Source organism: Cydia splendana, chromosome 8 (genome assembly GCF_910591565.1).
Source record: "Cydia splendana chromosome 8, ilCydSple1.2, whole genome shotgun sequence".
NCBI lineage: Eukaryota > Metazoa > Arthropoda > Insecta > Lepidoptera > Tortricidae > Cydia > Cydia splendana.
Genome location: NC_085967.1, coordinates 4,458,698 through 4,475,975, shown reverse-complemented (window position 1 = coordinate 4,475,975; position 17,278 = coordinate 4,458,698). Strand labels below are relative to the sequence as shown.

At 38.1% G+C, this 17,278-nt stretch overlaps 3 protein-coding genes across 3 annotated transcripts in view; 2 read left to right on the top strand and 1 right to left on the bottom strand.

The window, feature by feature from the left end:
* LOC134792700 (phosphatidylinositol 4,5-bisphosphate 3-kinase catalytic subunit delta isoform) overlaps positions 1-11,275 on the bottom strand; it is a 46,318-nt gene extending 35,043 nt beyond the window's left edge. The window contains exons 1-4 of the mRNA XM_063763994.1: positions 11,085-11,275; positions 10,661-10,909; positions 9,634-9,862; positions 7,254-7,483 (exon numbers count right to left, since the gene is read on the bottom strand). Of these exons, the coding sequence (XP_063620064.1) occupies positions 7,254-7,483; positions 9,634-9,862; positions 10,661-10,807 (606 nt within the window). The 5' untranslated portion in view covers positions 10,808-10,909; positions 11,085-11,275. The remainder of the gene's footprint in view (positions 1-7,253; positions 7,484-9,633; positions 9,863-10,660; positions 10,910-11,084) is intronic.
* LOC134792709 (leucine-rich repeat-containing protein 23-like) lies at positions 79-4,651 on the top strand. Its single transcript, XM_063764006.1, has 5 exons — positions 79-309; positions 1,155-1,312; positions 2,836-3,433; positions 3,611-3,780; positions 4,439-4,651. The coding sequence occupies exons 1-5, from the start codon at positions 265-267 to the stop codon at positions 4,539-4,541; spliced, it is 1,074 nt and encodes a 357-aa protein (XP_063620076.1). The 5' UTR covers positions 79-264; the 3' UTR covers positions 4,542-4,651.
* A 228-nt stretch (positions 11,276-11,503) lies between the features above and the next one.
* LOC134792691 (28S rRNA (cytosine-C(5))-methyltransferase) lies at positions 11,504-17,278 on the top strand. The gene is made up of 7 exons (XM_063763959.1): positions 11,504-11,719; positions 11,795-12,050; positions 13,431-13,597; positions 13,995-14,090; positions 14,485-14,598; positions 15,214-15,388; positions 15,912-17,278. The coding sequence occupies exons 1-7, from the start codon at positions 11,597-11,599 to the stop codon at positions 16,964-16,966; spliced, it is 1,986 nt and encodes a 661-aa protein (XP_063620029.1). The 5' UTR covers positions 11,504-11,596; the 3' UTR covers positions 16,967-17,278.

Here is a 17,278-nt window from a genome sequence, read left to right as displayed (position 1 = left end):
AATCTAGGTAATTTATCTTTTAGATTGGTAACCCCATCCTTGGTAACACACCACTTGCACACCACTTATTAAGTATTTTTAACAAATTTTAAACTCTTTGCAAGTTTGCAATGACTAGAGTATTAAAACTATTACGTAAAGTATGTCAGTTATGTCAACACGACAACTGCCAAAACCTAAAGTTGTTTACATAATTTACAATTGATACATTTCAGAACAGAGAATTGCCTATATCATTTATTAGCCTTGGAGTTTGCATAAAAAATGTTGAAATCCCGATTTGCTATTCAAATCGCAGAAAAGGATAAGGTAAGGATATGATATTTGCATCATTTTTCTCAGCATTAATTTGGCATCAGGCCCCATACCATACCGATCTTTTAATTTATTTAAGAGGGTGCGTAAAGCCAGGACTTTAGGAGACAAAATATATGAGGCGCCACGCGAAACATGCATCGAAAGATTGGGCCATTCTCATACCAATATACTTCTGCAGGGTTAAGATGGTCGGCTCTTTATCATTTTTCACTATGTCTGTCACGTTCTGACAAATATGTAAGTGCGAAAGTGACGCATGGCATGACAGGTGATAAAAATGCGACCATGATACCGCTTCTGTTTAAAATTATGCTTGTCAAATCTCTCGGCTATATCACAAGTTACTCGTATTATACTAACATTATACTGCTATGGTACACATCTACGCAGGGTGACGATTTAATTGAAAATTAGATATATTTTCGTGATTTTTTCTATCGAGCCAACGTTAACCTTTTAAGGTTTTGCTTGGAGTCTGCCCTCGCAAATAAAGTCTAGTTTCAGTGTGATTTCCATTGCAATTGACGTTGATTATAACTGTAAAAACTACAATTTTGCGCTTGACTCCTCTTAATCGGTCATTACTCCTCTTCTTCTCCTAAGCTTTTTTCCCATCATCTGGGGTCAGCTCTCCTTGTCTTAATCGGTCATTACGTAGATACTTAATGCTTATAAGAGCAAAGAATCAGTCTAACGACGTCGCTAGCTTTCGTGGCTGACGTCATAATCTTTAGACCACTCAGCACCGGAACCCACATCTCTAACTTGCCGTGTATATACAATCTTAACAAGATTGGCTGCTTATTTATCTCACCGGTATACGCACCGATCTACAGGCACAAATGAGCCAAGAGTCAACCACGCCAGAGTTAAGGGATGAGGAGCAGGGTATTGAGGAGACAATCGGTTTCCCTGAATATGCGGAGAGACGGCTGAACCGCTCTGAGGTCAGCGTCCGATTGAGCCTTCTCGGCAAGACTGCTGAAGGAGATGGGTGAGTACACTAGAGCAGACGTTTCATCTGACCCACAGGTACAACTACAGATCAGGGATGTTGAGAATATCCGCATCCGCGGAACAGCCGCATTATTTTCAAAATCCGCATCCGCATTAAATCGATGTGGAGCTTAATGCGGATGCGGATGTCGAACAAGTCGGTACAGGAACGTCTTAGCGGCGGCGTAAGTGCTAGGTAATTTCGTCATTACCATAACGAAATCGTCTAGATCCAGAAAAGTCGGCCAAGTTACTGTTTATTTTTATTACATACAAAGAGATGGAGCATGGTACAGAGAGAGTCACTGAAGAATATTACGTCTCCCAGAATGTATGAAGAGACGGCTGAACCGCTCGCCGTTCGACTGAGCCTTCTCGGCAAATCAGCAGTAGGAGACGATTGAGAGAGAAAAATGTTAAGGTCATGTGGTTTGCTTGGGGCAAGAGAAACAGTCCTGGGTTCTGCCTAGGACAGTGGAAAAAAAGAAGTCCTACGTATTTTTAATTTTATTTATGTATTAGTTTTATTTTTAGTCTTCTTCTTCTTCCTCGCGTTAACCCGGCATTTTGCCACGGCTCATGGGAGCCTGGGGTCCGCTTGACAATTAATCCCATGATTTGACGTAGGCACTAGTTTTTACGAAAGCGACTGCCATCTGACCTTCCAACCCAAATGGGAAACTAGGCCATATTGGGATTAGTCTGGTTTCCTCACGATGTTTTCGTTCACTGAAAAGCAACTGGTAAATATCAAATGATAATTCGTACATAAGTTCCGAAAAACACATCGGTACGAGTCGGGGTTTGAACCCGCGACATCCGGATTGAAAGTCGCACGCTCTTACCGCTAGGCCACCAGCGCTATTACCATCGCATTAGTTTTATTTTTTTTTATTATCATTTAATGTAATTTTTATTATCTTTAAGTATCTTTAACTGTTTATTTGACCTGAATTTTTTTTTACCCGTAACCTTAAATTTTATACAAGTTTATTACCATCGATTTTTACTTTTTTATCGAACTTTCTTTTGTAATAAAACTAAACTAAAAAGATGATAATCAAAAAGATGTAGATATCAACTCCAGCAGCGGCTATAGGTAAGTGTTGTTAGATGACGACCGGTCTGGTCTAGTGGATAGTGACCCTGTCCTGGGATGGTCCTGGGTTCGAATCCCAGTATGGGCATGTATTTGTGTGATGAACACTAATATTTGTTCCTGAGTCATGGTTGTTTTCTATGTATATAAGTATGTATTTATCTATACAAGTATGTATATCGTCGCCTAGTACCCATAGTACAAGCTTTGCTTAGTTTGGGGCTAGGTTTGATCTGTGTAAGATGTCCCCAATATTTATTTATTTATTTATTTTATTTATTTATTTTTTTTCTGAATAACTTGATATTTAGGGTATGTAACGATTTATATCTACAGAAATAGGCTATCTAGCCTATAATGGCTATAATATAACCTACAAACATAATACATATATTTTCATGACATATCCTTTTTTGTCACAGATACACCTACCTAAAGGCTACAATAACAAACCTAAATCTAACAGACATCAGCGCTATCAAATGCTTCCAACATCTACAATTCCTGGACGTGTCCAACAACCATCTACAGCAAAAGGCCCTTGAAGTCATCAAAGACCTTCCCTACCTCGTCCTTATACAAGCAGACATAAACTTACTCATCTCCGCTGCTTTGCCAAGAATGAAATACCTTCAAGTTATTATTATGAACGGCAACTATTTGAGATCGGTTCACGATGTCTACCAACCAGAATTGAGCACTCTAGAGGTAGCGGATAATAAGATAGAAAAGATCCATTTCGACAATAAAATGCCAACTATTAGATGCCTCGATTTTCGTCACAATCATATTCAAGATATAAGCAATGTGAATTTCCCAAACTTGGACAGTTTGTATTTAGCTGGGAATAGAATTACAAGTCTAGTTGGTGTAGAGAATCTGGTGAATTTGAGAATACTGCATGTTCGCGGTAATCCGATAAAATTGTTAGACGGTTTCAGTGGGGCTAATGAGAAATTGGAATACGTTAATCTGAGAGCGTGTAAGGTTCGGACGTTAATACAAGTGAAGAAGTTAAAGGTAAAGTTAGTCATATTCTTGTTTGTTCATGGTCACTTACTTTTTGGGAAATCTATATATCAATTGAGTCTTTATAAAACTAGCTTCTGGGTCAACAATTCGAAGTAGTACCTCTATTCGCCTTACCAAATACCATATGAGTAAGTGTATTTTTTTTCAAATTTGTGTTCCTTCCAGGTGTTACCAAACCTACAAACGTTGATAATGAAAGGTTGCCCGTATATGGGTGGTACAGGGGAAGACGATGCTGCAGGGGAGGAGGACGACGCCGGCATCCGAGTCGAGATGTTAGCCACGCTGCTGCGACTCAAGAGGATCAACAAGGAAGTCGTCACTCCTGAAGAGAGGTTAGTTTAATGTAGGGTTGTCTGTACATGGGCGGTGCACGGGAAGACGAGATGTTAGCCACGCTGCTGCGACTCACGAGGATTAGCAAGGAATTCGTCACTCCTGAAGAGAGGTTAGTTTATTGTAGGGTTGTCTGTACATGGGCGGTGCAGGGGAAGACGAGATGTTAGTCACGCTGCTGCGACTCAAGAGGATTAGCAAGGGAGTCGTCACTCCTGAAGAGAGGTTTGTTTAATGTAGGGTTGTCTGTACATGGGCGGAGCAGGGGAAGACGAGATATTAGCCACGCTGGCGTGCCTCAACAGGATCAACAAGGAAGTCGTCACTCCTGATGAGAGGTTGGTTTATTGTAGGGTTGTCTGTACATGGTTGCCCATATATGGGTGGTAGTGAGTGTTGTGTGCAACCCATCATTTGACCATAATGCCATAAACTAGGATAGTTTCTCACCCCCCCTGCCGCCACCGGCGCCTGCGCCGAGTCATCGGGCGCGGAGGGCTGCGGCCCGCAGTCTGCGCCGGTCCGTCACCGTAAACGCAAGCTCCTGATGACACTCCTCGGTACGGAGTGAAACATGTCGAGCGTTTTTCGACTTAAAATACGTAAGTGACCCGTTCTTAATATATTTAATATAACTAACATTTCCTGGTGCTTTAGGGCTGAAGCAAAAGACCTGATGGTGCAATGGCTAGAAGAAGGGAAGGAAGACGAAGAAGAGTTGCCTGAAGAAGAAAACGAGGAACATGAAGAAGATTATTAAAAATTAGGAAGAATTACAGATGTACCTAGTGCATAATTATTTTACATCGTATTTTCGCAGAAACGTACAAACGCGTCTTGCTATTTCAGTTAGTGATCCAAAAGACTCGAGCCCTGCGTCAAGAGATGAGGCGAGCCCTAAGAAAAGAGCTAACAGGGCTCGAGTCTTTTGGATCACTAATAATTTCAGTTAGTCTCGGTACAAAAAGTACTGAGGTTGACTGAAGTAGCATGACAAATATGAACGTTTCCGAGAAAATAAGATGGAAAATAATTATCACTACATCTGTACGTTGTTGTTATTGTAATTTAAATTGTAGCACGTAGTACCTACAGATGTGCAAGTTATGGGAAGTTTAAAAAAAGTCGGAAAAGTTCTCGGAAATTTTAGGATTTTTTTTATTTTGGAAACGGAAAATTTCATTCTCTGTATAAAACATGAAAAGTTTCCGAAATCTTTCAATGTGGAAATTTCGCAATTTTAGGAAACTTTCCGATGGCACATCAGTAGCAGGGAGTCAATTAATAAAGAATTATTATTCCTCATACAAAAGCATACCATAGACACCTAGGTATCTCTTTTATTTATGTTATTAACGAATGGTAGATATTTTTGACTCGTAGTCTGGTCCGCTATTTTTGATGCTGACTGTAGGCTGTCAATGACAATGGTCTTGGCAAATGTATTTTTATCAATAAAATATACTCAAAAACGCCGCACGCAATTTTTAGACACCCCTAACCTCCTGATACCCAGAAGCAATTGTTTTGTTTTAGAAATTGGAACCCTTCGCTACACAATAAAAGGTCAAAATAGATTTTGGAATATGCACAAAAAATTGTACGCAGGGACTTAGGAGGTTAAGGCATACTACTAAAAATGCAATGTTTCGTCACACCTCGGACACTGGCGATCAAATGTATGAAACAAACGCGTTCCTAGTTCCTACGCACACAGTCTAAGCTCGTGTAGGTGAACGCGTACCATGCTTGTGTGAGTGAGATAAGACGTGCTAGGGTTTCCGCCATTTTGTTGTCAAGATCGATGACCTCAATGACTCAAAACTCATTGCGCGAATTAGGAAGAAATAAGAATCGTATTATGTTGTAAGGTGGGTATCTAAGCTCGATTTATACAACAGTTTCCTATTTTGAATCAGTATTAAACGAAGTAACAAAATTTTTGTAAGGAAATTCAGGCCACCAAAATATTACGTAAGTTGAAAACATGATTTTTTGTTCATATAGATATTGTGAAAACAACACAGTGTGATCTGTTAGGATTTGTAAATATTTGAATATTTTACGTGGCCTCCGCTCTGCGCACCGCGTCGTCGCGTCCTTGCCAGCCGGTAACTGTGAGGTAACCGAGAGCGGGTGGGCGGCACTTTCAACGGGAGGCAGGGAGTGTCCATACTGTACGTTAGTACTCTTTATTATACTGTGGTTTCGTGGTCAATTATTACGAAAATTTAAGACGTAATTTCCGCGTGAGTGTTAGCGTAACATATTTATGTATTTATATCTTAGCTCCCTTAGTTTTACATCAGAATCCACTTAAAACATTAAACACGTGAAAAATCTTGGCAGGGGACACATTTCAAACAAATAGTTTCGTGGGTAATACGTAAAAATACGTAAAAAAAATTATTGTGTTCAAAAAATAGGAGCGGATTAAGAGAAACGATTAATATTTATTCTATTTATATTGTAAAATACACGTGTAGACGTTATCTAGGTATGTCCCACTTATTTGATAAACACGATTCTAGTAGCTTTCGAACCATGGACTACCTATATTAGACCTCGCATTATAAATGTACCCACAGTCAGCATCAGAGATGACGACCACTATGGCCAAATATATCGTAACTTTTGTTACTATTGAAATAAGGATGTGTTACGATATATTTGACCACTTTAGCCGTCACTTACTATTTGATGCTGAATGTACGAAGACTTTCAAACGTACCTAATGTACAGAATTTAATTAATTAACATTACGTACCTTGGCCACAGTGAAAATCAATATGAAAGTCACTAGGTACCTCATACTATTGTCACTGTGAAAAAGTACGAATTGGTACTGAAATTAAATTCCTTGACCGTACTACGCCAACCATAATGAAGAAGATTCTCGGGTTATAGATCAAGGTTTAAAGCTATCTTTATGCCGATTTCTGTGTATGCATGACTGAGTGACATCCAAACATAATAACTTTCATAAATTCACATTTATAATATTAGTGAGACAAAATTACGCATTGGTCGTTTTTGTTGGGGTAACTGAGCTACAACTGCTCATACTTGACTGATATGGGAGTGACACTGATAGTTGATGAGTGAGAGTTGTCTGAATGCGTTGTGCAGTGAGTAGTGATCTGTGTTTTCGACTAACTCTCTGTTTTCTAGTAAACACTTGTTTCTAAATTCATAATATGATACAATGTAAGTAACAATGATAACAACTTTATCTTTATTAATGTTTTGTAGTAAACAGCACATGTTTACTACAAATTGTTTTATAGTAACTTTAATTTCTAATACAACAATCGAACAATATTAGACGAAAACGAAATAGTAAGTAAGTAGTGTGACTACTTGTAAAAAAACACAAGCATACGGCCCGTCTGATGGAATGTGGTCACCACAGCCTCTGCAAGTGTCACATACGTGTTTCCAAGCCATTTAAACCCTTATATTATTTACTCACGTCTATATCAACGACGGTGGTGGTCAAATAGAATTTGTTGCTACTAAGATGACTCTGCAACGTCCGATGCACGATATGACTCTTGGCTAATCTCGGTGGACATTGGTACCGCAGCCTCTCTAGTGGGGTCGCTCTGGCGCGCTTCACGAGACTCTCCTCAGCTATGTACCGGGTTCGGGTCCGGAAGTCGTTCACTTCTGAACTTCGGAGGTTGTCAAACTCATTTAGACCTGGGACAAGGGAGACAATAAATAGTTATCATTTAGACCTGGGACAAGGGAGACAATATATAGTTATCATTTAGACCTGGACAAGGGAGACAATAGTTATCATTTAGACCTGGACAAATAGTTATCATCTAGACCTGGGACAAGCGAGACAATAGGTATCATTTAGACCTGGGACAAGGGAGACAATAGTTATCATTTTCCTCTCTTTTTATATTCTACATAATAAAATGATAGCTAGATTGATTAGTTTGCTTCTCAATCATTTTGAATTATGTATATACAAATTTAGCCTGATGAAGAAGAAAAAACTAGGCCTTATTGGGATTAGTCTGGTTTTTTCCCGGTGTATTCCACAACTGGGAAATATCAAATGATAATTCACATATATTAATTTTGTATTGAGCAGAAACGTCTGCAAACAGTGCAAACGATGCTAGTAAGCTTAGAAATAAAAGTAGAAAAAATCATGTCACAGGCGAGACTCGAATTCGCGACACTAGAAGGTCTCCCAGCGAGGCTTCACTCGAGGACAGCGAATATTTCCACCGTATGCGCCTTTTAGGGAGGCGCCGGCTAGCGACATTAATATATACATAGATACAATATTAGATAGATACCTAATTTAACCTTTCTCGCATTTTAAGAAGAGGTGAATGATTCATTAACTTATTAGGCACTATCATAATATTCACAATGCATGCCCACTAATGTATTATGCAAGCGATGTCCTGGTATGGGCACATTCACTTTCACCTATGACTAATCTCAACAGGAAACCACATTTAACACTTCATTTCATATTATTATTAGACTTATCAGACATATACAGTATATTGGAGTATGTATTGACTTATAAAAACATGACTACACAAATGGTGTAGTATGAAATGTTATCTTTTTTTTGACAGAGTGGGAATAGCAAAAACGCTGATATACTTGGAAAAAATCGACCTATGCCGCTGGTGGCCAAATGGTACAGGCACCTGCAGCGATAGCAGAGGACGCTGGTTCGATTCCAGCCTGGGGCACTGGAGGCCTTGGTCACTTTTTCTTAGTGTGTGACATTTATTTCAACATTAAATATTGCTAATTTAACTAATTTTATGGAAGAGTTTCCTTAAAATGGCCCATCCAGTCTGGTGATAAAATTTCTACAAGGAAATAAGGACATATATGAACTGAATAAGGATAATGTAAAGGAAATAAAAACAAGTAATCTCCCAAATATATTCATATGGTATTACCACTTGGCCAAGGACTATTAGATAAGAGAATCATTTTCCCCTTTGCAAATTTTGTCTGTTAAAAAAAGTTTTTTGATAAACTTCTTAAACTTTGAAACAACATTTTGGTATCTTTATCATCTCAGGATCAGCACACATGGAATTTATTTTTTCTCAGTGTAGTGGGAGTGCGAGGAAAAGCACCCACGAGATGGTCTGATGTTGTGAAGAGGGTGGTTGGTGGCAACGTGCAGTGCGTGACCCATATGGCTTATGATCACACACTGTGGAGACGGAGCATACATGGTCGTGTCCTCAGCAAAGAGGGACCGAGAAAGAAGAAGTAGTGGGAGTGGGCTAAGTGCAGTGACTATACACTTTTGTCTCGGGCACAATTCTTCATTGGGTCAAACAAAGCTGATCTAGCCCGGTAGCCTTATAGCCATAAGATTGTGCCGTGGCTACCCGCCAAAAAGAGGGTGGGAAAAGGTAGGATTTCCAGGTACAATATATGCTATATTTCTGCCTCCTCTAAACAACTTGATAGCATTACAGATATGGAGAAGGCAACTGTCTATGACAGCCATTCTCAAAGTATGCTCCATGGACCCCTAGAGTCCTCTGTCCAAAGCCTCTGTTGGGGCTCCACAAGAATATTTGTAATAATAAGAAAAAAAACAGCTCTTCTAAAGGTTTATCTAGCCCACAGTGACAAACGAAAATTTTTAATTTGGTGCTCCATCAAAAAAAGAGAAATCTTTTAAACAGGGAAAGTCATACAGTCTATTCCAAACAAGAAATGTTACTTTAGAGAGACCCCCATCTACAGCTGTCAAATTCCATATAAAAGAATGTACCATCAACATGAGTGTCACCTACACTTAATTTTAGCTTTTGCCAGTCTCTGTTTAAAGAATGATAACTCACCTTTTCCAATTAAATGACTTATTTGCATATTAAGGAACTGTTCCCCGGGCCTCATAGACCGTTCCACGATCTTGAGCACCCCAAAGGTGGGTTTGATGTCTCGGAGGCGTTTGTTCTCATCGTTCACCTCCTCGAGAACCGCCAACGAGTTTATGAATTGGAACACATAGTCTGACATCTCGTGCAGCATCCCAAATAAGGGATATCTCGCCGCTTTCATCCATAGCTCCTGAAATATACATTTATTATTAGTTTGAGATCAACTATCAAAAACCTGCGCTGTGTTTTAGATATGTCTAATGTCCTATACAAAGTATAAAATGGTTTCAATAGCATATATTTTCAGTTGGACTAGAGTATTTGCATTTGATTATAAAAAATACTACACCACTTGAAAATTCTGATTTGAAAATGTTGATTCTAATTTGTATAGGTATGTGACTAGAACAGTATCTGTTTCAAAATAATTTAGGTTCTTTCCAAGTTTATCCTAAATAGTGAATGAGACATTTAGCATGTGATCATTACTTAAGAAGAAAAGCATCTAATATAATAAAACAAAAAGTTATGTATGTATAATATAAAATTGTACAAAGGGTCAATTTAGATAAAAATAGAATGAGATTATTTGATAAATGCTTGATATCTTCTAAAATTACATACTTGCATCAATAACAAACATGTTATTTTGTTTCCATACAAAGGAAACACAATGATCATCATTTGATTTTACAACAGATAACAGTATCAGTGATTTCATTCTCATTAATAGCTAAAAACTTGTTTTTCATCAATATCATTAAAATGTAGGTATGCGTTGTTTACTAAGATTGCAATAACTCAGCCTACACGCTCGAATCGAGTGCACAGACAAGTAAACAATGTGATCTACTTTCTAAAAATCACAGCTATCTCTAGACATATTACTCAACAGTTTAACCTACTTTACCGAACTCTGGTAGCTCAAAAGCGGTTTTTGGACCAAGAATGAGTCACTCGGAGCCAGGGTGCTCCCTCAAGTACTAACCTCCTTCACATCGTGCAATGTTGCGTCCCAATTTGGTGTAATAGGAATGTAAACAGAGTTGGGCAGCAGACATGTTAAATCCACTATATAGGACGGGGACGTCGTCCAGTAGTCCCAGGTATTGGGGCAGCTCGGTGCAGGAACCATTGTTTTGATTGATTACAGCCAAATTGTCCAAATTACCCCCACGACATTTCAGAACCTTTCACTCATAACACGCTCACATAGCGACCGAGTCGCTGCCTTCAACTGAAAATATTACATTAAACACATTAGTCATTATTATTGATACCGCCGCACTGTTGAATCATAGCGTTTCCTGGTATTTTTGTGAGGGACAAATCGCCATTCGAAATGAAACTGTCAATGATTATTACACAAACAACATTGACACACAAATAACAGGCGACATTGTTATCATTACCTAGACATAAACTTTTACATAATTTACGTATGCTTCAACTGTGAACTAAGAACCGAACACAAATTATGTTTTTGAGAAATTGTAAATAAGGATTACGTGCAACCAATAAACTACAGTAGTAAATTGTTTATGGTACTTATATTTTTTATATTAGTGCAAGTATTGGAGGCCAAGGTACGTTGTTATGATTTTCGATCTGCCAAAGTTCAAGTAGACTAAGCAAACGGTAAAGAGTTCTTAAAAAGTAAGTAAGAGCATTGTAATGGAAAAAAAAATGTTTATTTATAATTTAATAAATAAAAACTCGTATGATTGATTGCAAGAGTTTCATTACATTATTAATTTTTTTTTCAAAGGAAAGCATTGGGCATGATATCTGAGCGGTTTATGATATAGCCTAAATAGTTTATAACCTCAAACTTGACAGCATGAATGACATTGCGATTGGTCTCGTGATTGTGATTGTAGTTGAGCAATGCAATGTTTTTTGCCACATTTTAGCTTAAAAGAAAATGTTTGAACATTCCGTAAAAGTGCCGAGACATTACAAGGTTGCTGCTAATATTTTTAAGAAAGTTTCCACTGAAGGCGGTAGCGTCAAAACATTGTTGTACGACGACAAACTTCGTCACTTTGTGAGTATGAAACAGCTTTTTATATTTTGTCGTTTTTGAAAGGAGTGAAGAGTTTAATACGTGTAATGTTTGCAGAGAACTAATGTGCTGTATGCACTGATAACAGAAACAATCAAACATGCTGCTGATATTGACAAAATGTTTGAAAGTAGTGGCCTTATAACAAATGAGCCTCGCCTAGACCCCTGGCTAGCGAAAGTGTTAACGACTGAGTTGTTGTTTGGCAAAAAAGCTCTCCCAGGGAAAAGCAAACCTGAACAAACAATACGGTCATACCAAGAGAAATTCGAAAAATACACTGCTGATCATCCTGAAGATTCAAAAACTGAAGGTAATTTTACTTTTTTTATTTTCAGATTGACTAAGATCACCTCATAAGCTCCAACAATGGCTGACACATCTGACCAGGGTCCGCTTATTCCTAAGCAGACAAAACTGGCAGCACTGGCTTTAGCCAATCTGTTTCTGTACAGTGTTGCTATGTTTACCCTGCCATTCATTGCATTCTTCGGGATGCGACATGTCTTGACTGATTACTACCTGGTGGACAGCTTTACGCGGACGGTGTGGTCCGTGGTGTCTGCGGTGGTGGTGGTCAACCTGATCATAGCTCTTTACGCATACAAAGCATATCATGACAAAGAGTATGATGACCATGGCAATGAAATTGACCAACATTCATACAAGGATGCTGGTGCAGAGACTGAAAAAAGCAGTTTAAATCTTAAACAGGACTGATGTGTTCATGAACATTCCTTTTTTGCTGAAAGAGAGTATTTTAGTTTAATAATTGATACTTATTTTGATAAGCTGCTTTAATATAAATGTAGCCAGGCTTAGTAAAATAAATAATTGTATTACATCTGTGTTTTATTAATTTAGTCAGATATTGTTTGTAATATTAACTTTTTGACTTTACAATACTCATAGACATTACTTTAACCATTCGGAATCCATGAAATCTTAAAGGTGTCATAAATTATTGTAAAAGATATTTATGTAGGAACAATACACATGGTCCTGTGTATGTGTAAGATTGATTGTGTCATAAATTCAATGCTAATAAATATGTAACCTTTTAATATAAGCTCTACTATGCTAGCTACTTAATATTTAGGGCCTAGGTCCTTAAAACAAATAGGTACCTAGTTACGTACCTTACAAAGTATGATCTAAATATTCTAAGTAAATTCTTTTACAGAAGCAAAGAAACATACTGATTTCTATATGCACTATCTTCACTCACTAAAATAAAATATGATTCTGTGCTCAATAATCAAATCACAACTACTTTCTGATGAATCTGGCCTGTCATTTGTGAACCATTTTCGAAGAGTCGCTATCAGTTTGCATGCATATCACACAGACACATACAGCACGGGTGATTTGCAAATGGCGCGCAAGCCAGACTAGACGCACCTTAGATGGGTACTTATTCCTCCTAGGTCTAAGGCTGCCTGGAGAAGGTGTTCGGATTTCAACCATTAGCAATATTTATAATAATTATAATCCAGAGGAGCAAAGAAGACAACCAACGCTATTGGTTTATTCCCGCATGTCTCATGTGATCTCAGCCTTAATGGAAGCCAGCCTTAGAGGTCTTATCAAAGACCAAACTCCCAAATTTAAATTTAATGTGAACTAACTTCTATTAAATAGGTCAAGTTCTAATATTCAAAATAAAACTGCCAACCTATTTTTTTCCTACAAGCTGTCCGCAGACCACGCTACGTTCGCATCAACACGAATCTCCTGACCACGTCCGATGCCATTAGAGCCTTCCAAGATGAGGAGTACCGCTTCGTGAGATGCACTTCGGGCTCCTACAATGATTATCTTGAACAGATAAAGGGCCTCGGCGAGTACGACTTTACACAGGTTCGATTTATGATTATCTTTTAAGTATTATTCTGCGATATGTAAAGTTAATTACTAATTTTATAAAAAAAATGTGTAAGTATTATTTTTCATACAGCTATGCCAAATTTCATTAAAATCAGTTTAATAGATATTTGCCATTTTCAAGATTAGCCTGCTTTTGAAGCTAAACCGAACCCTACCTACACTTGAAGAACTTTAGTATGCTTTAGTTAGCTACCTATGTAAAACAAATACCTCCTGTTGAGTTTATGTCCGGCCTTCTGAACACACGAGCTGTTGTTCTCTAGCTTCCGCTAACACATCTTGCGCCGAGGACAGAAATCCTCGCGCGATTCGGGGCTAGATGTGCCAACTGTAGTCTTAATAAATGTAAAATAATATTGCTTCGTTACAGGACTATCATGTGAAGACGGTGTTCGTGTTTCCTTCGGGGACCAAGCTACATGAACATGAGCTGTATATGGAGAACAAGATCATACTGCAGGATAAGGTAACCATTTACCCCCTTATTCATAAAACTTTACGGGCCTGATTCAGTTAAATTATGTTATATCCCTTTCTTACAAATACATAAGTCAAAATGACAGATAAGGACAAACGATTATTAGCTAATTGAGGTTTGTAGCGATTGGCAACTATTTTTGTGGTAAAGTCATTTCACCCTGTAAGCTGACAATAAGGTACAGTCAGCATCAATAGTAGCGCCAAAAGTCTGTCTGTTTGTGTGTTTGTATGTTCGCAATAAACTCAAAAACTACTGAACGGATTTTCATGCGGTTTTCATCTATTAATAGGGTGATTTTTAAGGAAGGTTTTAGGTGTATACTTTGTTAACCCGTGCGAAGCCGGGGCGGGTCGCTAGTAATGAATAAACTTTTTCACAGGCAACAGCACTGGCAGTACATTTACTGGCCCCTCCCCCCGGCAGCATAGCCTTGGACATGTGCGCGGCGCCAGGCATGAAGACCACACAGCTCGCTGCCTACATGAGGAACGAAGTACGTACCTAGTGTTACTAATAGTGGTATTCTAGTGGTATTCTAATTAATTTGAATGTTTGATGTTCATCCAAAATTAAAGATATGTATTATTGTATTATTGAAAATTAATTTTTAAATATGATTTGCACCAATTTTTAATGCTATATGTTGAATTTTTTATTTTTTTTATGCAAGAATGGTATTATGTAAATTATTAGATATAAGATATAGTTATAAGATTGCTATGCCCTAACAGGGTTCATGTTTGATCCAGATACAAGATGCAATAAATATACTGATACTGATACTGTGGCGTCTCCTCTGTCACTGTCGACGTCGTGCCACAATGTTCTAACAGATGGCGCTAGGAAGCTAAAACGCAATTTGGTAGGAACCTACATCGCGCTTACGGAGTTCCAAATGTCGCTTACTATATATATTATACTCCTTCTGACAGTCAATAAATTTATTTTAAAATATACAGTGAACTTATCTGTGTGATGTCGTGATGGCTACAATATGTTAGAATATCTATTTCTAATGCACGACCCTTCCTAGGTTTTGTATCGTTAGATCCTTCTGATGTATTATGTGTAAGTAAAATAATCATCCTTTAAATTCACCTTGTTCTAGGGTAAAATCTACGCAGTAGAGCAAAACGAACAGAGATACAAGACTCTATGCGACTTCGTGAAGAAGACTGGGTCTAAATGCGTGGAGACCATAAATAAAGATGCCCTAGCGCTGAGGAGGGGAGACCACGATGACGTCGAGTACATTCTTCTGGACCCTAGCTGTTCTGGATCAGGTAATAATGTTGCCTAAGTTTATCCAAAATACTCACGACGATTCAACTTCATATATTAAACATACCTTGCTTTTCTGACCAAGAAAACCCACATTTTGGGGTGTAACCTCACGCGTAGCGTAGACGTAGATGCATTATCTACGTCTACGCTACGCCGCCTAAAATTACTTACTTCACTGGCTCAGTGACCCAAAAAGGATCTTGGCCTCTGACACAAGAGAGCGCCATTCTGCCCTATTCTGCGCCACTTCACGCCAGTTGGGTATTCCGAGGGTTGACAGGTTTTTTAGGGCTTCGTCACTCCAGCGGTATCTGGGACGTCCAGACGGACGTTTTCCGCCCGGGTGCCCCACATACGCTATTCTCACAGCACAATCCTCTCCCATCCTCTCCAGGTGACCAAGCTAGCGGAGTCGTGTGGCTTTTTTTAGTTCCATTTTATTTATTTTCTACTATTTTATGTCTCACGTATAATTACTTAATTACTTCTTTTGAACGTATTTTATAAGACTCCTAATTTCAGGCATGGAACTTTGCGTACACAACTACATCGAACCAGCCCGTCTAGCCAAACTGACGTCTCTACAAGAGAAATTCCTAAAGCATGCCATGAACGCCTTCCCCAACGCGAAGAGAATAGTCTATAGCACTTGCTCCCTCTTTCCCGAAGAGAATGAAAGAGTCGTCACTAATGTCGTAAAGACTTCAAGAACTAAGTGGAGAGTGCAAGATGTAAAGGAATTATTAAAAGGGCAATGGAATAACTTTGGGTCTGCCATGTATGGAAGCATGGGTGCTAGGTGTTTATACGCTAAGCCAGATACTGATTACACTACTGGGTTTTTCTTAGCTGTGCTAGATAGAGATCAGAAGGATTTTGAGAGGAAAGCTAATAAAGAGAAGGACGCCAGTAAAGATAATAGCAAAGTAAATAATGAAGATGAGAGTGAAGCCACTGAAGAAGTAAACAAAAATAAACACAAGAAAATTAAGAAACCGGATGGAGAAAATGACGAAATTGTTTCAAACGAAGTAAAAAAGAAAAAGAAGAAGTCACATGAGACTCTTGAAAACGATGAGCAAGACACTGGTAATAATGCATCCGAAATAACAAATACAGAGAATGAAGATGTAACGAAGAAAAAGAAAAAGCGAAAACATAAAAGGCATGAAAATGATGAACAGAACAATGATAATATTGTCAATGAATCTGAAATAACGGTAAATGCAGAAAGTAATGAAAATATTCCGATGAAAAAGAAGAAACGGAAATCTGAGAGTGATAGAAACTATGAGCAGAACAATGATACTGTTATTAATGAATCCGAAATAACGATAAGAACAGATGGTAATGACGATGTACTAAAGAAAAAGAAGAAAAAACATAAAAATCAAGATGTGAGGGACTCTGAAATAATAATGAATACAGAAGATAGTGATGCCATTCCTAAGAAAAAGGAAAATCATAAACACAAAAATGAAATCAATGAAGATTCTTTAGAAAATGGCGACATCGGAGAGAAAGTTAAGGAAAAGAAAAATAAAAAGAAACTGGATAAAGGTTTACAAGAGGCCTAGTTCAAATGCTCTCGATCTTTTAATAAAACATTACAATATTTAACACCTCTTGAGCGGCATTAGAATTTTTAATTTAACATCTGTTATTGATGATGTGATTGATCTGTTTTGATTTTTTATCCTCTGCATCTCGTTTTCACCAATATTATAAGTACGATAGATATGTAGCGGCGAATGATAACAATATGAAATCAATTTGTAAATTGGCAGTTCGAACCTTCTGCTATGCGACAAAACATGGATACTGAATCTGTTACAGTACGTTAATGTACTGAAAGTTGTATGTTTTTATTAAATAAATTGACAAACTCT